General features: G+C 38.1%; 1 protein-coding gene and 1 non-coding gene across 8 annotated transcripts in view; both read right to left on the reverse strand.

The window, feature by feature from the left end:
- The window catches only part of TASOR2 (transcription activation suppressor family member 2), a 65,948-nt gene that overhangs the window by 36,177 nt on the left and 3,370 nt on the right, over positions 1 to 26,401 (reverse strand). For 4 of the 7 annotated variants that reach the window (XM_019973284.2, XM_019973288.2, XM_019973283.2 and 1 more), the window contains 6 exons: positions 23,927 to 24,100; positions 12,659 to 12,792; positions 5,493 to 5,638; positions 5,104 to 5,199; positions 3,970 to 4,042; positions 432 to 523 (listed from right to left, as the gene is read on the reverse strand). In XM_019973284.2, coding sequence (XP_019828843.1) covers positions 432 to 523; positions 3,970 to 4,042; positions 5,104 to 5,199; positions 5,493 to 5,638; positions 12,659 to 12,792; positions 23,927 to 23,949 — 564 coding nt within the window. In that variant the 5' untranslated portion in view covers positions 23,950 to 24,100. Of the gene's footprint in view, positions 1 to 431; positions 524 to 3,969; positions 4,043 to 5,103; positions 5,200 to 5,492; positions 5,639 to 12,658; positions 12,793 to 21,767; positions 23,861 to 23,926; positions 24,101 to 26,401 lie in introns of those variants that run through there. The other 3 variants (XM_070801092.1, XM_019973285.2, XM_019973286.2) reach the window with 3 other exon arrangements.
- LOC139186730 (small nucleolar RNA SNORA31) lies at positions 19,246 to 19,373 on the reverse strand. Its single transcript, XR_011570396.1, has one exon. It is a non-coding gene; the product is annotated as a small nucleolar RNA SNORA31 (small nucleolar RNA).

Here is a 26,401-nt window from a genome sequence, read left to right on the forward strand (position 1 = left end):
TTAAAGGAAAGCAAAGGGAGCAGTTATTTTTTCTGATTCTAAACAGCTGTCTCTGGCTGCTAAGTCACGTCAGTCGTGTCCAACTCTGTGCGACCCCACAGATGGCAGCCCACCAGGCTGCCCCGTCCCTGGGATTCTCCAGGCAAGAACACTGGAGTGGGTTGTCATTTCCTTCTCCAATGCAGGAAAGTGAAAAGTGAAAGTGAAGTCGCTCAATCGTGCCCGACCCTCAGTGACCCCATGGACTGCAGCCTTCCAGGCTCCTCCGTCCATGGGATTTTCCAGGCAAGAGTACTGGAGTGGGGTGACACTGCCTTCTCCATAACTGTCTTTGGCAAGGACTATGTTTAGCAAATGATCTGCAAAAAAATGATCAAAGACTGATAAACTTTCATTAAAAAAAATTACACAGAAGCAAATTTAGGCTTTACCTTAATTAGATTAAAAATTACAACATAACCAGACTTCCCATGATACCAAGGTCTTGCGTGAAGATAGTCTGAGTATTTGGAAATGTACACACCTATAAAAGTATAAAAATAGATTAATTTACACTTTAAAAAGGCTGTTTACACATGGGTTACTTAAACTGAACAAGATGACACAAGGGACAAATAAAAGGTAACTTTAAAAAACTATTTTGAAAATGCTTACCTTTTAAAATCTATTTGAGATATTCTACAGGTATGGAAACATCAGAGCTAAGATAAAATATATCAGTTTGACAACCAATTTTCTATTTGGGTACAGTAACTGAAAAGGGATGAATGTATTACAATTTTGGAAAAGTCTCTTTTATTTTCCATGCAATCTTTCAGTGAAAAGGCCTGTGGTAATCTGATTCTCAAGTTATTTTTTCCAGAAAATCTCAGTAAATGTTCTTATTTAAGAATGTGTGCTGAGGTTTACTAAACAACAGGTCTGTGCCAGGCAGCAGTGATACAAAGGGAAACAGAACAAGATCCCTGTCTTTAAGCAGCATGTCCTACTGGACTGTGAATTCTAGTCAGCAGAGGTTAGATATTTTTTGTTTACCACTGCAGCCCCATTACAGACCATTGCTGTTTAAAAGAGAAGTTGAGTCTCAAGCGGGGAGAGACTCCTGTAGGTTGAGGCAGGAGAGGATGATCCCTACACAGAAGCAGCAGTGAGAAAACAGAGGAAAGAACCCATTTCAGGGATATTCCTGAACTGAGGCATTGCTTGTGAAATAGAAAAGACAGCGGTGAGAACACAGATAGAATGAACCGAGTTATAGACATGTTGTCAGAAGACTGGATTCCAATTCCAAGTTCTTCACTTACTACTACTCCTAAGCACATGACTGAGTAGTGAGAGGATGGGTGTGGGTTAGAAATCACAGGTTTTCAGGAAGATTTAAAAAGACCCATAAACCTTTAAAACTGTAATATACTATAGTAATATAAAGGCTTACTTTCATATATTTCATTATTTTACTTGAGCCAAAAACTATAAACATACATATCCAGTAGTGCTTTCTTATCATCACCCCCAGCATGTGAAGAAGAAGAATGTGTATTTGTAGGAATAATGCAGCCTCTACTCCACCGCCTACTGAAACCAGGCTCTCAAAACATCAACAATAAACTCATGCAACTGTCACACAGAAAAATGGCCTTGATTTTTAGAGGTATAAGCTGAGGCATTTGCTTGTAACTCACTTCCACATTTTTCAGGAAAAAAAAATATTTTTAGACAAATGAAGAGAATTAATGCAAAACATTATCTGGTAAATGTAGGTGATGGGTATATCATACCATGCTGCTTTTTTCTACATTAGCATTTTTCATAATGAAAAGAAGGAGGTGTTAAGGAAGAATAGGGGAAAAGAAAAAAAGGTTTCATGTAAACTGTTATTTGAGTTGTGAACTTATCCTCTTTCATGTCCTTTAGGAGAGCTGAAGAGAAGTTTAAAAACATTTCCTACACACAGAGTTACCATATTAAGCCAGCAATTCCACTCCTAGGTATAACCCAGCAAAAATGAAAATACTTGTCCACATAAAGACCATATGTACAAGAATATACATACTAGCTTTTTTTAATAATAGCTAAAAAGTAGAAACGAAATGTCTACCAACTGCTGAATGGATAAAGAAAAAGTGGTACAATGGAATATTATTCAGTCAAAAAGTGAATCAAGTACATGCAACAACATAGAGAATCTCAAAAACACTAAGTAAAAAAACAGTTACTCACAAAAGGTCAGATATGATTCCATTTATATGGAATGTCTGGAATAGGTCAATCCACAGGTGCAAAAAGGAAAGCAGTGGTTACCAAGGCTGGTGAGAGGGGAGGTAACTGATGAAAACAGTCTAAAACTGACCGTGCTGACTGTTGCACAACTCTGAATGCGCTAAAAAAAACACTGAACTGTATACTTCAAATGGGTGAATTGTATGGTGAATTTTATCTCAATAAAGCTGTTATTACAAAGGGCCAGCAAGAACCTAGCCATGAAGCCCCATAGTCTTTCTCACCCCTGATCTCCAACTTCTACAGCATCTGACACTGCTAACACCCCTCCGGACACCTTCTGTTTCTTGTGAGACTCCACCTCCAGATTCTTCATTCACTGGACTGCTCTCAGCTCTTCCTCTTCCTGTCCTTGCCCCATGTCCCCATCCCTTGGTCCCATACCATCTAAATAAAAGTTCTGTTCTTCACCATCTGTGCTGCCCCATGTAACAATATCTTTGGCTTCAACTAACATGTACCCTCTGCCACCTTGAGCCGCAACCTCTAGTCCTCATCCCTCTTCCAAATGTTTTCACCACCAGCAGGATAGCTTCCAGAACACTTAAGATGACCTACTGTTTCTCAAACAGCTTACTGGAATAAGTGTTCATTTACTGTGAGCTTACTAGGTGTAAGCTCCATGCTAAGCACTTTTCATAGTCTCATAATCCTCACAACAAATCTAGAAGATAGTTTTATTTATTTACAGATGAAGAAAGTGAATCTTAAAGAAATGAGGGCTAAAGCACATTCTTTTTTTTTTTTCATTACCCAATTTCAGTAGTCATTAACTCATGACCACTGTTTTTATTTTATATTCACCTGTAAAAATCCCAAACTTCATATCATTTCACCCACAAGCATACCAGTATGTTTACCTAAAAGATAAGGGTTCTTTTTTCCTAGCATTATTGTTATACCTTTATCATATCTCATAATAATAATACTTCACTATCATCAAATATTCAGCCAAAGTTCAGATTCCCCACTTGCCTTATAAATATTTTTACAGATGGTTTGCTTAGATCACAATCCAAACAAGGCCATACATTGCATTTGTTTGGCTTGTGAAAGACACATTATCAGTATAAGATATTGCAAGGTTTTCTGTTCATTTCCCAAGACATGTTGGTTGCTTCTTTAGAATACTGTGCACACTTCCAATACAGCATGTGTCTTATTGTGCTGCTCTTTGTACATGATTCTTTTCATTTCAAAAATAATAAATATACATTGAAGGAAAAATTCTAACCTCAATGATAAGACTACCTTTCTCCTGTAACTCATCAGCCTATCTAAAATCTCTCCTCTATTGATAATATCAATGCAGTGTAAATTTAACACTTTATATTTGATTATTTCCTTTCTCTACTCCTCATATCCCACAGTTGCCATCTTCGGTCAGTACCATCTATTCTCTATTCCTACTGCCATAATGATAGTTAGGAGGAAAGCCTCCTTAGCCCCAGATGATAGCACTGACCTCTTGAAAGATATCTGAAAGATATCTTCTAGTCCAATCATCTTAAAGAGAACTCTATTAGAAAGCCTTACGTTCTTAGATTCAAAGCTCATGTATATATCTAAAGTTCTGATTCCAAAGATTATTTATCATCAATGAAACTAGCTTTTAATACAGACTCTTATGTAACTAACTAAATTCCACTTCACCTTGTAAAAGAAATTCTCCTTCCTTATAGACCGTACCTTTTGCTGGGTCTCCCAGAGTGGTGATAGCACTGCTGCCCACACAGAGTCCATGCTGACATACCAACTTCGCCTTAAACAAAAGTTCGGACTTTGCTTATACCATGTTTTGGAGTCAATGAAATAACTATAATTTACATACAAACTTTCAATACAGAATCTGTACACTATATGCATTCATGGCACAAAGCAAGTTTCTATAAGGCAATTGTGTTTCAGTTAATATTAACAGTTTAAACTTTTTCATGAAATTTTACCATTTCTGCTAATGAAAATGTCACTGGCAAAACCAAATTAAACAAGCTCACAGATTAGTCCTCTCCTGAAGATTTCTTTTACGATTACAGCTTGGGAATCACTAAATTTGAAAATGCCTTACCCCCCGATGACCTTTATTTTTTTTAAAGTATGAACCCTTAACATCTTATTTGGAAGTCAACAACTAAGTAAATAAACTCTCTGGTATTACTATGTAACCATAAGGTACATGCTAATGTTAACTATCCTTTAGCAAATCTACCCCCATTCTTTAAAAATCATGATCCCAACCAAAATACTACCTGTGAATTACTTTAAGCTGGATCACAGATCTCTGGCACTGATGAAAGTGTATCTAGAAGTGTCTTTGGAGACATACCTGCACACAGCAGTTTTTTTTCTCCACAATTTAGGTATAAGCAACAATATATATGTTCAATTTTCAAAACAGCATGAAACAATTCCAAGTAACTAGAATGCTGAAAGTGTTCATCTTATCCCCAAAACCATGTAATTTAAACTTGAAGAAACTTCCACGAGAAATAGAAGATATCTATGTAAACAATGATCCAGAATGGAAAAATATCCATTCACTCCATTAAAAGGCATTATTAATATTAAGAAGTTTGTATTAATCGAAATCTCACTACAAGCTTACAAATGTATTTAAGATAAAACTAAAGAAAACCTTAAAAAGTTGTAGAAATTAAATCTCTTTCATGAGAAGCTTTCATTGTCATTTACACTGCTACCTAAAAAAGACTGATGAACTGGTAATGTTACAAATTTTATAGAATCAATGTTTAACTTTAATGACATAATTAATTTTGTACCTTAATATGATAAAATTAATTTTCTAAGACCAAATTTCCTTACCTGATTTTCAGTTTCAAACAGAAGAAACCCGTAAGTTTCTTGAAGTTCTTCGTGAGTATAGTTACTAGCTTTTTTTTCTTGGTAAAAAGCTTTGTACTGTATAAAGAGAATAATCAAATGTTATAAACATGTTATTTTGCCTTGCAAATTAATTTTTAAAAAATGCATCAACTGAATTCCTCCTGCTAAAAGACTAATGAAATTTATTATTTTTCTATTCTCTAGAATACATTACAATTACCTTTCAAGTGATTATTACCAAGGATCGTTTATCTTGCTAAAATGTGATAGCTAAAAAGAACTAGGCTCAAATATAAAAAATGATAGGTCTATTTCTTTAAAACTAAAATAAAACTAACCACAGACACAGTGTGTACCAAGCACCTCACCTCATTTAAGAAAATGTCATTTTTCACCAAAGTCACTTGACTGTACTGAAAACCATGCTCAGATGCAGAGTCCAAGTAAGAAGTATGGAGAATTGAAACTGTCCTCTGGAAGAGAGAGTCTGAACTCAAGGATACTGTCTCAAAAACTGTAAAACACAAAAATAATGCAACTGTTTAAGATAACCAAAGGCTGGGGAAAGTGGCACACTAAATATCACTGACCAAGTCATTCATTTCCTTCCTGCATAACAAAGACATTTCCATTATGTTCTGGCCACCATATCTGGACTATCTTCAAAGACCTCATACTCGATGAAAATAACCTAAATGGATTATAACAATGGACGAATTACTTTTAATGCAAGAGTAAATCCCTTTAGGTTTAAAGCTGGGTGCTGTAATCAAGGCTGTAAAAGCAGATGCATCTATAGTGTCAAGCTGGAGGTCAGCGACTGCTTAGATCAATGCTTCTTGTTCCTAAGTTTTTGTAAATCTAGGCCACATTTTGGAGAAGTCAGTGGCAGCCCACTCCAGTACTCTTGCCTGGAAAATCCCATGGACGGAAGAGGCTGGTAGGCTGCAGTCCATGGGGTTACTAGGAGTTGGATGAGACTGAGAGACTTCACTTTCACTTTTCACTTTCATGCACTGGAGAAGGAAATGGCCACTCACTCCAGTGTTCTTGCCTGGAGAATCCCAGGGACAGAGGAGCCTGGTGGGCTGCCATCTATGGGGTCACACAGACTCAGACACAACTGAAGCGACTTTGCAGCAGCAGCAGGCCACATTTTGATAAACTTAACCTTCCCAGTGGCTCACCAAATCTACAGAGAAGTCTGTGAGGTTCCATGGAAAGGGGCTACTACTGCATACTCACTTGACCCTGGAGTACAGAATGAAGGGAGCAAAGGCTATAAAGAGTTTTGCCAAGAGAACACACAGGTCATAGCAAACACCCTCTTCCAACAACACAAGAGAAGACTCTACACATGGACATCACCAGATGGTCAATATCAAAATCAGATTGATTATATTCTTTGCAGCCAAAGATGGAGAAGCTATACAGTCAGCAAAAACAAGACCGGGAGCTGACTGTGGCTCAGATCATGAACTCCTTATTGCCAAATTCAGACTTAAATTGAGAAAAGTAGGGAAAAACCACTAGACCATTCAGGTCTGACCTAAATCAAATCCCTTATGAGTATACAGTGGAAGTGACAAATAGATTCAAGGGATCAGATCTGATAGAGTGCCTGAAGAACTATGGACAGAGGTTCGTGACACTGTATAGAAGGCAGGGATCAAGACGATCCCCAAGAAAAAGAAATGCAAAAAGGCAAAATGGTTGTCTGAGGAGGCCTTACAAATAGCTATGAAAAGAAGAGAAGCAAAAGGCAAAGGAGAAAAAGAAAGATATACCCATCTGAATGCAGAGTTCCAGAGAATAGCAAGGAGAGATAAGAAAGGCTTCCTCAGAGATTAATGCAAAGAAATAGAGGAAAACAATAGAATGGAAAAGACTAGAGATCTCTTCAAGAAAATTAGAGACACCAAGGGAACATTTCATGCAAAGATGGGCGCAATAAAGTACAAAAATGGTATGAACATGACAGAAGCAGGAGGTATTAAGAGGTGGCAAGAATACACAGAAGAACTATACAAAAAAGATCTTCATGACCCAGATAATCACAATGGCATGATCACTCACCTAGAGCCAGACATCCTGGAATGTGAAGTCAAGTGGGCCTTAGGAAGCATCACTACGAAGAAAGCTAGTGGAGGTGAAGGAATTCCAACTGAGCTATTTCAAATCCTAAAAGATGATGCTGTGAAAGTGCTGCACTCAATATGCCAGCAAATTTAAAAAACTCAGCAGTGGCCACAGGACTGGAAAAGGTCAGTTTTCATTCCAATCCCAAAGAAAGGCAATGCCAAAGAATGCTCAAACTACCGCACAACTGCACTCATCTCACACACTAGTAAAGCAATGCTCAAAATTCTCCAAGCCAGGCTTCAACAGAATGTGAACTGTGAACTTCCAGATGTTCAACCTGGATTTAGAAAAGGCAGAGGAACCAGAGATCAAATTGCCAACATCTGCTGGATCATCGAAAAAGCAAGAGAGTTCAGAAAAACATCTACTTCTGCTTTATTGACTACTCCAAAGCCTTTGACTGTGTGGACCACCATAAACTGTGGAAAATTCTTCGAGAGATGAGAATACCAGACCATCTGACCTGCCTTCTGAGAAATCTGTATGCAGGTCAAGAAGCAACAGATAGAACTGAACAAGGAACAACAGACTGGTTCCAAATTGGGAAAAGAGTATGTCAAGGCTGTATACTGTCACCCTGCTTATTTAACTTATATGCAGAGCACATCATGAGAAATGCTGGACTGGATGAAGCACAAGCTGGAATCAAGATTGCTGGAGAAATATCAATAACCTCAGATACACAGATGATACCACACTTATGGCAGAAAGCAAAGAACTAAAGAGCCTCTTGATGAAAGTAAAAGAGAGTGAAAAAGTTGGCTTAAAACTCGACATTCAGAAAACTAAAATCACAGAATCCAATCCCATCACTTTATGGCAAATAGATGAGTAAACAGTGGAAACAGTGACAGATTTTATTTTTTGGGGCTCCAAAATCACTGCAGATGGTGACTGCAGCCATGAAATTAAAAGATGCTTGCTCCTTGGAAGAAAAGTTATGACCAAACTAGACAGTATATTAAAAAGCAGAGACATTACTTTGCCAAGAAAGGTCCGTCTAGTCAAGGCTATGGTTTTTCCAGTAGTCATGTATGGCTATGAGAGTTGGATTACAAAGAAAGCTGAGCACAGAACAATTGATGCTTTCGAACTGTGGTGCTGGAGAAGACTCCTGAGAGTCCCTTGAACAGCAAGGAGATCCAACAAGTCTATCCTAAAGGAAATCAGTCCTGAATATTCACTGGAAGGACTGATGCTGAAGCTGCAACTCCAATACTTTGGCCACCTGATGCGAAGAGCTGACTCATTTGAAAAGACTCTGATCCTGGGAAAGATTGAAGGCAAGAAGAGAAGGGGATGACAGAGGATAAGATGGCTGGATGCCATCACCGATTCAATGGACATGAATTTGAGTAAAACTCTGGGAGAGTTGGTGTTGGACAGGGAGGCCTGGCGTGCTGCAGTCCATGGGGTCACAAAGAATCAGACATGACTGAGCAACTGAACTGAACTGCACACTCAGCAAACACATCAGAAATTGTTTTTCTCTGAGCCTTCCTCATCAGCCTGGAAATGTCTACTGAACTTTACTTCTTACGGATTATATTACAAAATCATCATTTTATGAAAATAAAAATTTATTACTTTTTTTGAAAGTGCTTTTTTCAAACCATACCCATGTACCATCTGAGAGATGCTAGGCTACCTCTCCTATGAAAGCCATGTTTCCTATAGTTGAGAATTAATGACCCAATCAAGCAATTTTCTTGGTTGGGCCTTTGTCCTTTTTACGCATCCTCACTCAGCGAGAACTAAGACTAATGAAGTCTCATAACATTTAACTATTTGCTTTGTTTACTCCTTTTTATTTGGATCCTCTATTCTCTTTAACCAAGGTGGGGAAAAGGATACACACAGATTACTTCTAAAGAGAACACAGTAATGTATATAACACTGGAAGTTTTGACCTTATAGTATAATTAAGTATGTTAATATGGTTTTCCTACTTTTATCAGAACTCAGCCAATTACATTAAAATTCATAAGCTGAAAAGAATATAAGCTTTTCAAATAAAATTAATTTATGAATAACAGATTTAAAAAAAAACCCTAAACTATTACAGAAATTAAAACAAACATTTCAGGAAAATTAATTTGTACTAAACTGTCCTAACACTTTAATTCACAAGGTAATTTGAAAATGCTTTTAGTAACAAAACTTCCTAGAATCAAAAAATAAAAGATTATAAATAGCAAGGAAGGAAGAAAAAGATGAAACATTTATTTTTATTTTTCCTCAGTTTCATCTTCTCTCTTTCAATATTAATATAATGAAGTGAAAGTGAAAGTCACTCAGTCGTGTCCAACTTGCTTTGTGACCCCATGGACTGTAGCCTGCCAGGCTCCTCTGTCCATGGAATTCTCCAGGCAAGAATACTGGATCAATATACCAATGCTATTAAAAAAAAAAAAAAAAAAAGATATTCTAAAGTCCTTCAAATAGCAAAACACCAATGACAGTAATTAAAAATTTGGCTTTTTCAAATTTATTGAAATTTAACTTTTTCAAAGTTATTGACTTTGTTCAGCTAATAAGTCAAAACAAACTGGGAAGCCTACGCACTTGCAAGTTCATTTTACAAATAATCTGTACTGCTAGCTCAAATGAAAATCAAGATTCCCTTAAAAATCATAATTTTTGGAACCCAGTATTAATATTTAATATTTTTAAAAAGACTATATTTTAAAAATCTAAGTATACTCTTAGGCTCCATATCTGTGAAAGATTTTGCTTAAAAAAGTTCTTGTAGTTCTGGAAATGAACAAACTATGATTACCAACTATCTTAAATTGTACACAATGTTAACAGATAGGCACAGATTTTAAATTTCAGAAGTAGTAAAAACTACATATTTCCCCAATTTTGAGTGTCAATGCACAATAATAAACTGAAACATGGGAGAAATAATGCAATTAAAAAAAAAAAACCAAAAACCTGTCTAACGCAGTGTGGGGAAAACAGTTCCCAATAAAACTATGACTAATGGTAATGATTTAAAATAAACAAGGCAGAACAAGTAAAGTAAATCACTTATTTTGTACTTTCATATTGTAATTTCTAAGACTATTTACAGCTAAAAATGCTTCCCCTTTTAGGTTAGCACTCAATAGCCATACGTTATAAAAGTAATAATTTTACAGTTGACAGAAGGAAAAGCATATCAAAAGAAAACTTAATGGAAAACCATGGTAAATCCTGAATCTTTTATGATTTCATAATAAATAACCTCAATTATACTCTCAAAAAAGTACGTTTCCTGCTCTTTATGTAAGGAGATAAATGAGAATGTTTATTGAGAAGTCTCTGCCCACACAACGCACTCTCATTTAATCACCTAACAAGTGTACAAAACAAGGAGCACTAAATAAAAGGATAGTTTTATCTTTTTTGCTGAGCAATACACATGCTTTATTTAAACCATTCAAGAATATCAGAATATTAAGAGAAAGAAGAGGGGGCTATTCCACAAAGAAATTTAAACAACATCTAAGAGGGTAACTTGAAAAATATCTGATTGTAAAGTATAAAGAGTGTCCCCTAAGACTTAAGTGACAAACAGAGTGCACATGGAAAAAATTTAAGTTCAATTGAAATGGCTGTAAAAACTGAGTTAATGCTCTTTACTGTAGCACCTGGCTTTGGGTACATTTCTCTTGCCTGGAAAATCCCATGGACGGAGGAGCCTGTTAGGCTGCAGTCCATGGGGTCACTAAGAGTCAGACACGACTGCACAACTTCACGACTTCACTTTCACTTTTCACTTTCATGCACTGGAGAAGGAAATGGCAACCCACTCTAGTGTTCTTGCCTGGAGAATCCCAGGGACAGGGGAGCCTGGTAGGCTGCTGTCTATGGGGTCGCACAGAGTCAGACACGACTGAAATGCCTTAACAGCAGCAGCAGCTCTGCTATTTGTGGATTTTATCTTAAAAGTTAGGTCAAGCTTGACACGAGAAGTTGGACTCTGCTCACAGTGCCCTGAATCATCTCCCCTATCTCAAACTCCATCAGGGATACTGAGTGACTTGACATGAGGGACATTTCTTTCTCTAACTTCTAATAAGAGAGACAAGGAAATTATAAACCAATTTCTCATGCTATGTCACAAGCATCTGTTTTCCATTTTATAAGCATCTGGTCTGTAAGCAAATAATGAGATGAACAAATGGCAACACCTTAGGTGTCACAATAATTCTAACAGAAACTAACCACTTCTACAACTCCCCTGGACATATCCTGCCTGTGATTAAGCAACAGCATTTCCACTCTAGATGCCTATATAGTTTATCTCCTCTAAGTAGGTTATTTGATAGTTGTTGAAGGAACAGCCAAGTCCTTAATCACCTAATCTGAAAAGGTATCTTTGATACCTTTAAGATATCAAAGGACTGCCAGTTTAAGATAAATACAACTTGTTCAGAACACAATTTGTCAGAAGTAACAAAAACTTAAATGGGCATACTAAATAACCATTTCATTCCTGGGTATCTATTCTTCAAAAATATTAGCAAAGTGCAGCGGTGATACGTACAAGGATGTTCCACACACCAGCACCTGTAACACGAAAAACAATGGAGATAACCTAAGTGAAAGTGAAAGTCGCTCAGTCCTGTTGGACTCTTTGCGACTCCATGGACTATACAGTCCATGGAATTCTCCAGGCCAGAATACTGGAGTGGGTAACCATTCCCTTCTTCAGGGGATCTTCCCAACCTGGGGATCAAACCAAGGTATCCCATATTACAGGCAGATTCTTTACCAATTGAGCCACCAGGGAAGCCTTGGAGATAACCTAAACTGCCGTCAACAGGGAAACACCTTGCAGCTATTAAATAAAAACAAAGTAAATCTGTATATACTAATGTACAGAGATATCTACTGTATACTACTGAGGGAATAAATGCATTATATAATGTTATTTTGGTAAAAAAAATTATGTGTTTGAAAGTATACAGAAAAAGATCTAGAAAGAGAGAGGAAATCCAACAGTTATTAACAGTGTTTATGCCAATGGTGACTGGGGAGCTGACAAAAAGGAGACCTTGTACTTTTACCTTACATATGTTACTACAATTTAGATTTTTCTTATATAAGCATGTATTACTTCTACTATTTAACATATCTCAACTTAAAATCAAGTAAAATAAATAATTTCAAAGAAATACAGAGAGTGACAATTTCTCTTGAACAGATACATTTTCTGATGCAATTTGAAAACTTAATTACCTATCAATTTTGGACTAATAATTTAAAAAATTTTGCAGCTACTGGAAATTATAATTTTTTTTAAAGTCCTTGCATTTACATGATCTAAATTAAAATTTTAAAAACTGCATTGTTCAACTCTGGATTCATCAGCAATAACTTAGACCATTTGTTTAATACCCACTCTTTTCTGATATGAACCCTGTCTCAGTCTTCTCTAAGAGGGGATGCAGCTGGGAGGGTGGTCTTAATTCATTTTCACCAAGTATACCCCCAGAATTCTTGACATACTCCTGTTCTCTGTTAATGTCATAAATGCTAAAACAAAAAAAGAGAAAATTAAATCATAAAGTGAGTAGTTCTATTTTGGGCATATCTACTATATAAATAAATGTTTACTGAGCATTAGGTACAATTTTGTAATATTTACTTTGTCAAGTCTCCAGAGCTAAAGGCTAAAGCTCTACTGATTTGCTCTATAAGAAGTAATAACCCACATAAACTGAAATGTTGTTTCTCCAATCCTTTAATTTCTAAAGGAAATTTTCTTCACAGAAATAAATAGAAATCACTTTTGCCTTATTGAAAAAAACCTTTCAGATGAGATCAGGGTGGTACAGTCTTAGATGAGGAAAAAAGCCTCTCAAAGTAAACAGATTATAGAACCACACTCATGTTCTACTGATTGGAAATAATAAAATCAAACAGAAGACAAATAAAACCTCTCTCTACCCCTAAATTCAGTTCAGTTCAGTCGCTCAGTTGTGTCCAACTCTTTGCGACCCCATGAATCAAAGCACGCCAGGCCTCCCTGTCCATCACCAACTCCTGGAGTTCACTCAAACTCATGTGCATCAAGTCGGTGATGCCATCCAGCCATCTTATCCTCTGTCGTCCCCTTCTCCTCCTGCCCCCAATCCCTTCCAGCATCAGAGTCTTTTCCAATGAGTCAACTCTTCACATGAAGTGGCCCAAGTATTGGCGTTTCAGCCTCAGCATCAGTCCTTCCAATGAATACCCAGGACTGATCTCCTTTAGGATGGACTGGTTGGATCTCCTTGCAGTCCAAGGGACTCGTAAGAGAATTTTCCAGCACCACAGTTCAAAAGCATCAATTGTTCGGCACTCAGCTTTCTTCACAGTCCAACTCTCACATCCATACATGACCACAGGAAAAACCATAGCCTTGACTAGACGGACCTTTGTTGGCAAAGTAATGTCTCTGCTTGTGAATATGCTATCTAGGTTGGTCATAAGTTTCCTTCCAAGGAGTAAGAGTCTTTTAATTTCATGGCTGCAATCACCATCTGCAGTGATTTTGGAGCCCCCCAAAATAAAGTCTGACACTATTTCCACTTTTTCCCCATCTATTTCCCATGAAGTGATGGGACCAGTTGCCATGATCTTAGTTTTCTGAATGTTGAGCTTTAAGTCAACTTTTTCACTCTCTTCCTTCACTTTCAGCAAGAGGCTTTTTAGTTCCTCTTCACTTTCTGCCATAAGGGTGGTGTCATCTGCATATCTGAGGTTATTGATATTTCTCCCGGCAATCTTGATTCTAGCTTGTGCTTCTTCCAGCCCAGCATTTCTCATGATGTACTCTGCATATAAGCTAAATAAGGAGGGTGACAATATACAGCCTTGACATACTCCTTTTCCTATTTGGAACCGGTCTGTTGTTCCATGTCCAGTTCTAATTGTTGCTGCCTGACCTGCATATAGGTTTCTCAAGAGGCAGGACAGGTGGTCTGATATTCCCATCTCTTTCAGAATTTTCCAGTTTATTGTGATCCACACAGTTAAAGGCTTTGGCATAGTCAATAAAACAGAAATAGATGTTTTTCTGGAACTCTCTTGCTTTTTCGATGATCCAGCAGATGCTGGCAATTTGATCTCTGGTTCCTCTGCCTTTTCTAAAACCGGTTTGAACATCTGTAAGTTCATGGTTCACATATTGCTGAAGCCTGGCTTGGAAAATTTTGAGCATTACTTTACTAGCGTGGGAGATGAGTGCAATTGTGTAGTATATGATTCAACCTTTATTAAATGAAACTGTTAGTGCTGACTATTATGTATCTAGTACTATGCTATACCTTGGATTTCATGAGACAAGTGAAACCGTCTCATTGAAAAAGCGTTTACAGTGAAAGTGTCTGTGAAGCCCAGGGATCTTATAATGTGCTCACAAAATATTCCTAGAGTGAATTCTGGGAGGCAAGGGTTGTGTCTTCTGGTGACAGTGGTCTCAAAGAGGAAACCAGTTGAGTTGGAAATCTCTTCCACCTCAAAGGAAGTCAAAACCCTCCCAAGCCAGATTACACTTGCAAGTTACAAGAGGAGTAGCAATAAAGGCACCATATTTTTAAAAACAATCCTTGGATGAAGGAGCAAAGGAGGGAACCCTTAAGACTGAAAACTGCTCTGTTGCATCACTACACTGGACTCAAACACATCTTCAGAGTTAGAATAAGATGAAGGCAGAGAGAGAGCATCTTTTCCTTTGTCCTTTGTGAGAAAACTTTCCCAGAATTCTCTCTGCAGGTGGCCATTCTCACCTCACTGGCCAGAACTGAGTCACATGTTTTTACTAAAACAGCCACGAACCAAGGAGAGTAGAATTACTGTAATTAGCTTAGAGTAATATTCACATAGCCACACCACTCTCATCCTCCCATGCCACTCGTGAAGCACGAGATTCCCCCCAAATCTAGGCAAAATTGTGATCTGGGGGAAGGTAAGAAAAGGGGAGATAATTATTGGAAGGCGGTCATTGACATCATCACATTAAGGTCTTAGAAAAAGTCAGTGGTAGGTCTGCACTAGAATCCTGGTTTCCTGACCCACAATTTAATTCTCCTCTTGACATAAATAATAAATGGATACCATCAATACTGCTACTTTTCTAAAGAATTTTAAATAAATCCACACAACTCCACCACAAATCCTTTTTGAAAAAAGGTATATATAACTATACATGTTATTTTTTTGTAAGGCATATTGAATTTCCCAAATAATGAACTGCTTGCAGTTTCTCATGTGTATCATACTTCTATCTCTGCATTTGCTCCTACTTATATTGCCTTGAAAATGTATATACTAGTACTCCCCCTTTTTTGGCTTCCTTGTCATTTGAATACTTGCTCAGATTTCAAGTATCAGTGCCTCTCTGAAACATTTCACGACACATCCCATCTCAGTAACAGTGGCTGTTTGTATCATTATGTATCCACTGTATCTTGTTGCAGATTCTAATCGGTGTGGCCGTTTTTAGGCGAGTTCTTCAGCTTTATTATCTAATCTCTTCCTGTTTTCTGAATAATTCCTCTTTTAAAAAATAGAATCTCTTCTTTCATGTAAGTTATATCTTCTTTTTTCTCTTTAAAGATACTACTGTTTCATTTTGTTAAAGTTTCTCCTCTGTTACCTGCAGTAAATCTAATTTCTATCAAGCTCCTTTTATTTTCTACTTGTTTATTCCTGCTTGGTCTCTTCTGTGTTACAGACTTCCAGCAAATGACTGGTGATCCTTGGCTGTCTGTTTACGTTTAACTGTGAGGCACTTAAAGCTGACTGAAAGTCTAACGCATGAGCACCACTTCCTGACCAGCAGCCGTCATTCTTCCAGGAGATCTGATGGTGATGCAGCTGCTGATTTAATCAAGTGAACTCAAAAAGTCCTATCTGTTAAATATTTTGTTGTGGATTGATAAGTTTCCCCAGAAAAGAATCCTTTAATACCCTGTTGAGGGGAAGCATAAGTGGCTCATGTGGTAAAGAATCTGCTGGAAATGCAGGAGACCCGGGTTTGATCCCTGGGTAGGGAAGATTCCCTGGAGAAGGAAACGGCTACACACTCCAGTATTCTTGCCTAGAGAATCCCATGGACAGAGAAGCCTGGTGGGCAACAGTCTATGGGGTCACAAAGAGTCTGACATGACTGAGCAATTAACACACTTTAACACACAAAAGCTTGACTACTAGTTCTGAGAACCACACAAAAAAAGACAGCTCTGGTTTCACCATTCCATATGCTAACTTTCACTTAATCCTCATCTTTATTTAGGATCTTCACCCCAACCTCAGTTGTCTAGAGCCTGCCTAGTTCATGTCTCCTGACTATAAACCTTCAATCTTCTGTCAGGGTAGAAGGAAGGTGGCTATCTGGGTGTGTGGAGTGAAGAAGATCAATGACTTCTATTTCTATTCCACCGGTATTTCTACCTTGAGAAAAGCTTGGTACCTCTACATCCTGATCCTTTCCCAGATTCTGTGAAGGAAATCAGCTTGCTTCTCTTGTTAGCTTATTCTCTTCAGCACTGTCTAATCCACTAAATCATTTAGTACTTAACTACCTTCTTTCCATGAGCTTCCCCACAGAAAGTGGCTTAATGGTAAAGAATCTGCCTGCAATGCAGGAGATATAGGTTCCATCCCTGGGTCAGGAATATCCCCTGGAGGAGGAAATGGCAACTCACTCCAATATTCTTGTCTAGGAAATCCCATGGACAGGGGTACGTGGTGGGTTACAGTCATGGGGCTGCAAAACAGTTGGACACTACTGAGAGACTAAACAACATCTTCTTTCTAGTTTCCCAAATACTGATTTCATTTATCTTCTCCTTCCTCATTCTCTTGATCTTTGTGGATTTTTATCTTTATTCTTTTACTATAATCTTAGTGGGATTTCCAGAGGAGTGAACAATTGGACATGTCATGTAACTGAAGTGTCTACTTAATATGTCTCAATAAAAATTTGCAATATACCATCTATCATAGTAGCTACTACTACCATTATTTTTATTTCCACTTTTATAATTATGAAGACCTCATTTTATTTAAGTATTTACCACAGACCTAATTACATATCAAATCTTCAACAAATATTAATTTAAAAGAATTTTTAGTGCCTATGAACTCAATAACCATTTACTCAAATATATGAAAAGAACAAAGTAGATCATCAATGCTATTATTTTAAAGAACTCTATTTTTCCCCCCAGAGTACTTATCATAGTTTATAATTACATAATCATAATTATTTCACCAATGTCTACTACCCTAATAAATCAAGCCCTATGAGGACAGGAATCATGTCTGTTTTATTTACTTCTGATTATCCAGCATCAGCCCAATGCCTGGCACATAGTGGGTGTTTAGTAAATATGCATTTGATAACTGAAAGGAAAAATTATACTTATGCAATTTAATCTGTTCTAAAATCCAGAAAAAGGAGCACAGCTTCCCAATTTGTTTTTATAAAGCAAACACTAAAATCTGACAAAGAAAATACATAAGAAAGGAAACTACAGATCTAGCTCTTATGAATTGTTGTTGTTCAGTCACTAAGTTGTGTCCAACTTTGTGTGACCCCATGTCTTCCCTGACCTTCACTGTCTCCCAGGATTTGCTCAAACTCATGTCTACTGAGTCAGTGATACCATCTAACCATCTCAACTTCTGCTGCCCTCTTCTCCTTTTGCCTTCAATCTTTTCCAGGATCGTGGACTTCCCTGGTAGCTCAGATGTTAAAGCGTATGCCTACAACGCAGAAGACCCGGGTTCAATCCCTGGGTCGGGAAGATCCTCTGGAGAAGAAAATGGCAACCCACTCCAGTACTCTTGCCTGGAAAATCCCATGGACGGAGGAGCGTGGTAGGCTACAGTCCATGGGGTCGCAAAGAGCTGGACACAACTGAGTGATGTCACTTTCACTTTCATCACTTCCCCAGCATCAGGGTCTTTTTCAATGAGTGGCGCTTTGCATCAGGTGGCCAAAGTATTGGAGCTTCAGCTTCAGCATCAGTCCTTCCAATGATGATTTAGGGTTAATTTCCTTTAGGATTGACTCCTTGCAGTCCAAGGGACTCTTAAGAGTCTTCTCCAGTACCACAGTTCAAAAGTATCAATTCTTCAGCACTAAGTTTTCTTTACAGTCCAACTCTCACATCCATACATGACTACTGGAAAAATCATAGCTTTGACTAGATGAACCTTTGTCAGCAAAGTAATGTATGTCTCCGCTTTTTAACCTGCTGTCTAGGTTTGTCACAGCTTTCCTTCCAAGGAGCAGGTATCTTTTAATTTCATGGGTACAGTCACTGTCCACAGTGATTCTGAAGCCCAAGAAAATAAAATCTGTCACTGTTTCAAACTTTTTCCCTATCCATTTGCCATGAAGTGATGGGACTGGATACCATGATCTTAGTTTTTTCAATGTTGAGTTTTAAGCCAGCTTCTTCACTCTCCTCTTTCACCCTCATCCAGAGGCTCTTTAGTTCCTCTTCACTTTCTGCCATAAGGGTGGTGTCATCTGCATATCTGAGGCTGTTGATATTTCTCCTGGCAATCTTGATTCCAGCTTGGGATTCATCCAGCCTGGCATTTTGCATGATGTACCCTGCATATCATGAGCACTAGGTCTTTCCTCATGACTCAGACGATAAAGAATCTGCCTGCAATGCAGGAGAGCTGTGTTTAATCCCTGGGATGGGAAGATCCCTTGGAGTAGGAAATGGCAACCCACTCCAGTATTCCTGCATCCAGAATTCCACGGACAGAAGAACCTGGTGGGCTATAGTCCATGGGGTTAAAAAGAGTTGGACACGACTGAGCAACTAACACTTTCACCCTGCATATAGATTAAATAAGCAGGGTGACAATATACAGCCTTGACATCCTCTTTTCCCAATTTTGAACCACTCTGTTGTTCCATGTAAGGTTCTAACTGTTTCTTTCTGATCCACATCCAGGTTTCTTTTTTTTTTTTTTTTTCCCTGTGTTCCCCCATTCAATCTGGGCTGCCACAATTAGACAGGCAGAAAGCGCGAGGATGTTTTTCTTGCATCTGTAGTGTAAACCTTAGCAGACAGTAACTGCTTCAGGTCTGTCAAATAGATGCGTCACATCCAGGTTTCTAAGGAGACAGGTAAGGTGGTTTGGTATTCCCATCTCTTTAATAATTTTCCAGTTTGTTGTGATCCACATAGTCAAAGGCTTTTCCATAGTCAATGAAGTAGAAAAGCAGATGTTTTTTGGAATTCCCTTGCTTTTCTATGATCCAATGGATGCTGGCAATTTGGTCTGATTCCTCTGTCTTTCTAAACCCAGCTCATACATCTGGAAGTTCTCAGTTCATGGACTGCTGAAGCCTAGCTTCAGGATTTTGAGCATAACCTTATTAGCATGTGAAATGAGTGCAATCATCCAGTAGTTTGAACATAATCTTTGGCACTGCCCTTCTTTGGGAGTGGAAGGAAAACTGACCTTTTCTGGTCCTGTGGCCACTGGTGAGTTTTTCAAATTTGCTGACACTGCTGAGTACAGCACTTTAACAGCATCATCTTTAAGGATTTGAAATAGCTCAGGTGGTATTCCATCACCTCCACTAGCTTTGTTCATAGTGATGCTTCCTAAGGCCCACTTGACTTCACACTCTAGGATGTCTGACTCTAGGTGAGTGGCCACACCATCATGTTTATTTGGGTCATTCAGACATTTTTTGTACAGTTCTCCTGTGTATTCTTGCTACTTCTCTTAATCGCTTCTGCCTCTGTTAGGTCCTTACCAACTCTGTACTTTATCATGCCCATCCTTGCATGAAATGTTGCCTTGGTGGTGGTGGTTTAGTTGCTAAGTCGTGTCCTACTCTTGTGATCCCATAGACCATAGCCTGCCAGGCTCCTCTGTCCATGAGATTTTCCAGGCAAGAATACTGGAGTGGGTTGCCATTTCCTTCTCCAATGTTCCCTTGGTATCTCTAATTTTTTTGAAGAGATCTCTGTCTTTCCCATTCTATTCTTTTCCTCTACTTCCTTGCATTCCTCTTATGAATACTAAAATCCTAAAATATAGTACTGGCAAAGAGAATCCATGAGGAACTAGAATAACAACAGAGGTTATTTAGGGTACATTCTTGAAGTGTATGACAAACCACACTAATAAGTTAAAATTATCACAAGGGGCTGCTGGAGCATGGAATGAAGGTGGAGAGCCATAAGTCAGTGTGTCTAAAGGAAGTTACTGCATCAGTTCAGTTCAGTCACTCAGTCGTGTCCGACTCTTTGTGACCCCATGAATTGCAGCACGCAAGGCCTCCCTGTCCATCACCAACTCCTGGAGTTCACTCAAACTCACGTCCAATGCCATCCAGCCATCTCATCCTCTGTCGTCCCCTTCTCCTCCTGCCCCCAATCCCTCCCAGTATCAGGGTCTTTTCCAATGAGTGGGGAATGTAAGGCGCACACAGGTAGATACTGTCTTGCTCACAAAGTCCCCCAGTACCCAGGAGAGCTCCTGGACCATGGTACCCAATACTCTACCAAGTCAACTTTGAGTGCATCAAATACAGCTAATTTTTGTTTCTTTCTTTTTTTTTACAGCTTTATGTATTACCTGAAATTTTATGTAAGCATAAATATAATCTGGGGAAATAAAGCTATTTTCATTTTGGAAGAAAAAGAACTCCCATTGCCCTAAGTAGTAGCAAATTAGTTTTAAAAAATGAAGACAAAGCAAACAAATGGAAATAGCATTTCCCAGAAGCCCAAACAGTAAGACACCCATAAGACAAAGCTCCTGTATATAAAACAGAAAATACTATAGAATGAGAAACATATGATTTTCATAACAATCTTAAAATATATAAAAAAGTCTGCCATGCACAAAAGTTTAAATGTTTTCTAACGTCAAGATAATCATGCAGATAAAGAATAAAAACCAAGGTATTCTTGCTATTATTTGGTATCACTGCTTTAAAGGATGCAGTTCAAAGGACGCCCTAAAATACTACATGTCTACACACACACACACACACACACACACACACACACACACACACGAGATGTGAGGAGTGCTGCCATCTTCTACAGCAGCTTGGCAAGGGTCTCCCCTTTACCATGCCGGCAGAATTCCACCAGTTACAATAAAGATGCTCCATAAACCTGACTTCCCAGATGGCTCAGTGGTAAAGAATCCACGTGCCTGCCAACGCAGGACACGTGGGTTCGATCCCTGAGTCGGGAAGAGCCCCTGGAGGAGGGAGATAGCAATCCACTCCAGTATTCTTGCCTGGAGAATCCCATGGACACACGAGCCTGGCGGGCTACAGTCCACGGGGGTGGCAAAGAGTTGAACAGACTGAGCCCCTGAGCCCTAGCACCTCGGCGGCACCACCAAAGCTTCACTCCCTGAAGCCCCCCGAGAGTGGGACACCTAGAGTGACCCTTCTGCCAGTCCGCTAGGCACCGCAGGCAGGCAGTTCACCAGCCACTTGGGCGTCGACCCCTCCTCCTCACCTCATGATGCGTGGGGGAGGGGGCTTCCCTCCGCCCCGCCGGCTCCGCCTGCCCGCTCCCGCCAGCGAAAGCCAGTGTGGTGGGCGGCGCGCACCGCTCCACGCCTTTAAAAGTCAACCCCGCGGGGCGGAACCGCCAGCCCACACCCGCACAGGCCTCCGCGGAGCGGGTGGGAGTTGCGGTCGGGGCCGAGTGCGGACAAGTAAGCAGGGCTCCCTCGGTCCTCTGTCTGACGTCTCCCAGGACTCCTAGGTGGACAGTTTTAGTGTCATTTTACAATGATCGCTCCAAGCTTTAACTTCCTCGAAGGTGTCTCGCTCACAGGTTATTCAGTAACTATTCAGGACTGCAGATCGCAGACCTAACCCGAAATCCACATCTTTTCACTACAGTGACCCCAAGTTATTTTAACCCATCGCTGCTATAAAGCTTTCCCGTTACTGCCTACGTAAACTCCCTGATTATGGTTTCACTGGGCTTTGTTGCGTAGTCGATAAAAATAAACGGTCTACTGGATATGGTTTATGGATACTCCATATATGCCCAGGAGATGCTGATTCCAGCACCCAGGGTCGGGATTGGGGGTGCTTGTCCCTCCCACTAAGCCCGAACAACATGGACTAAAAGTAAAATTGGTGTATGTGTGTGTCAAGTGTCTGGCCTGGTCTAAGGACATCTTTTACTTCTGGCTCATGTTTTAACCAAGTAATCTAACACAACCATATGCATTTCCCGGACCATATCTGCATTTGCTAGAGGAAAAACTAACCAAGAGCTCCTAGAGAATCATTGCTGCTATGGTACTGTACAAATAGCATACAGGGAAACCTTAGCTCACAAAGCAAGTTACTTAAATTCATAAGGAATTATGTAGATTAATTACTATGTAAAATAGCAAAATAACTTTGGGCATTTAGTATATGCAATGAGAGTGCAAGTGCCTTCTTTGTAAAAAAAAAAAAACTTAAATTACTCCCATTGCAAAAAATGAGTTATGGCCTGGCAATATGATATTTTCATTTAACTGACTTACTTTTAGACTTAATATTCAATTTTTGAAGATTAGTTTAACATTTTCAAAATTGAATCCTACAATAAAAAAAGCTTTCTGTGTATCACACATATACTTATAATCTTATATTTTTCAAATTTTCTCTTCCTTGCTATGCTATGTAAAGTCAACAGATTCTTTGGAGAACACTTTTCCATAGTCAAGATTATGCACTTTTTATTGGAATCACTTCAAAATTTATATGGTGCCATTTTCAGACATCTGTATAAAGGAAACTGATCTTTGTTCTGGTTCATCAAATTAGGCTAAATTTGTGCTTCAGTATTAAGCTATCATCTGCAATGAAATGACTGCATTAAACTCATTACTGTATTTACTACAAGGATACTGTTAAGTAGTTTTGTCCTGACAAGAAAATCCGAAGAATAAATTTCTTTTGGAGTCAATGACATTTTAAGACCCGCTTTGGATTATTTTGATTATTACTTCTAACAAAAGGGAAAGTGATACTTAATTTTGCCATAACAATGTTTTGATTTTTCCTTCCCTAATTGCCACAGCCCCTAGATAAATCACATAAAAATGCCCTGGGCAAAGAACAGGACTATTCACTATTGATGGCTCACAGAGAAGTAGGGGACAACCAGAGAGTTGAGCAGGTGCTTTAACTGGTCTAAACAGGTCTCAGGAGTTGGGGTCGTGAATATTCTTTCTCTTAACTAGGGAACAGGTATACCCAAAGGGTTCTAAATAGGGTCTATCTCACCACACCAGGGAAGGCACAGTCTTCAACACTGAATATTACCAAGGGATTTAGTTACTCAATTAAGTGTTAAAAATCTCATTAAAGAATCTCATTAAGAGAAAACAAAGTATGCACCAGACACTTCTTATAAAATTTGTAAACAAAAAAAGAGAAACCAAATTTTAGAAACAAAAGGCCAACTGAGTTAATCAATAAAACCCAAAAGCTGACTCTTTTGGAACAGACAACTTTTAGCAAATACAATCAATGAAAAGAAAAAAAACAACAACAACAACAAAAGGAGGCTAGCCACAAACATAGGGGAAATGTCTAAAATTATAAATTATCACATGCTTATTTACACCACTAAATTTGAAAATCATGAAAATATAATTTACTAACATTGGTCTAAATGGAAGAAACATCCGAATAAACCAATTATGATGAAAAAACGGAAAGAGTAGTTCCAGTCCTACTCCTCTCCAAAGACCAGTTTCCGAGTTTCATTGTCAAGTTCACTTTTCACTATTCAGATTAACAAAAATCCACGAGTGGCAATGCAGTCTGTTGGGGAAACTGTGGAAAACAAAGGGAAAAAGAAGTAAAAGGCCAGGAGAAAATTACTATGAAAGTTATAAAACGTTTATTTATACATTAGATAAATATATCAATAGAATATAAAAATGGAAACCCACAATCTAGAAATTATAAAGCCAATAAACATATTTCAAAACACCTCCAATACAAACTTAAGAAAGGCAAATAAGTCCAAACAAGATAAAAATACAATGAAACAGCAGAAAGCTAAAAAACAAAGAGATAAATGTCAAAGTAGTCCGAGAAAAGCAACTAAGAGACTGACAGCTGACTTTTCAATAGCAATAAATGAAACCAAAAAACAGAGAAATGAGATCTTTAAAGCGCTAAAAGAAAACTGCCAACCTAAACAGCTTTATTCAGCAAAGACATCTTAAATGATGGTAAGACAAAGACATTTTCAGGTAAACACAAACTGAAAAAGTTTATCATCAACAGACTTTTAGTAAGTTATTCTAAAGCAAATAGTTTAAGCAGAAGGAAAAGGCCCTAGATGGATGGTCTAAAAGATAAAATAATCAATGAATAATAGAGAAAGTAGCAAAAATGCACTGCCTGCAAAACACAACAATAATTCTAAATGGGTCCTCTTCTGTCTGGTGAGAATATTTTTTATTTTATTTATTTATTTTTTGGCTATATTGCATGGCATATGGGATCTTAGTTCCCTAAGCAGGGATTCAACCCATGCATCCTATATTGGGAGCATGAAGTCTTAACCAATGGACTTCCAGGGAAGTCCCTGGTAATATTTTTTAAAAAATAAAACTACATGATAAAAACATGTAAGTCATGAGGGGTTGAATTAAGTTAAACTTCTAAGATTCTTGTATTATCTAACAGGAAGGTAAAGATATTGGTCACTTGTAGATTTTGAAAAGCCAGGGATGCATATTTCTAGGATAACAATAAAAAAAGTATAAAACTTCCAAATTAGTATATTGGAAAAATTAAGTGGTAAAAGATATTAAATAATTAAATGGTAAAAGATATTAAATAATTATTTTAAAAAATAACAAAAACAGAGAAAAAAGAAATATAAAACAGTCAGGACAACCAGAACAAAGGGCAACTAAGCAAATATAAATAAACTGTGTATCTCAGCTAAAAATGTTTTAAAATTGCATTAAAATTCCAACAGATGCTCTTTAAAGGAAACATGTCTGAAATACCTGTGTTTACAAATCTACAGTTACCTCAAAATAGTTTAATAAATGAAAAAATGGAAAATAAACAAAAATATATGATAGAGATAATCACAAAGCCATAAAAGGATTCCAGAAAAGGCTAATATAACTGAAAAACTACAGGCAAGATGAATTATCAGAGAGGGAGGCGGGGAATTGGGAATAGATATATGCAATGTCAGAAGTAATCAGAGAAATGCAGTTTAAAACTATAGTAATAAATCATTTCCCTCCACGAGACCAGCAAAATTTTAAAATGCTGCACAATGCCAGATGTAGAGAGCCTGGAGAGCAAAGGGAGGTTTCATTCATGGTGGAGTATAAATGAGAGTCATCATTTAGGAAAAGTCTATCTAATGAAATTGAACTTGCACATATCCTCCCAACGGATCTAGCAATTCCACTACTAATATGCCTAAATCACACTACTGTATATATGCACCTGAAAAAATGACCAAGAATGTTTATGGTACCACTAATTATTGTAGCCCAGAGGTGGAACTAACCAGTATGTTCATAAAAAATAAAATGGATAAACATATATTATATTATTATGATAGAGTATTATACTTTAACAAAAGTGAATGAATCACAGGAGTGATTCCCAAACTGTGATGTGATGGATAATGTAGGAGTGATGATAATGTAGGTGCTTTTTTTGATATTCTATATTGAAATGTGTCATCATTTGGGAAACCTACATAATTCAGTGAACTAATATCTTTTACACGACCAATGAATGGGTAAAACATCCCTTTAAAATGCAAGCTAGACTAACAGGTTTTACTGTCACAGAGTTTGAGAAGTTATTTGATTTCAAATTCTACACTGTGGCTAACCTTTCAGAAACTGTTAGGATTTGATGAGTATTAAATAATAATATGAGATGGTTGGATGGCATCACTGACTCGATGGACATGAGTTTGGGTAAACTCCGGAAGTTGGTGATGGACAGGGAGGCCTTGTATGTTGCAGTTCATGGGGTTGCAAAGAATCGGACACGACTGAGCGACTGAACTGAACTGAACTGAAAGAATAATATAACTATTTAAAAGATTATCAACATATTCCTCCTTCTTCTCAATATACAGTT

This window comes from Bos indicus, chromosome 13, assembly GCF_029378745.1.
Source record: "Bos indicus isolate NIAB-ARS_2022 breed Sahiwal x Tharparkar chromosome 13, NIAB-ARS_B.indTharparkar_mat_pri_1.0, whole genome shotgun sequence".
NCBI classification, from domain to species: Eukaryota; Metazoa; Chordata; class Mammalia; order Artiodactyla; family Bovidae; genus Bos; species Bos indicus.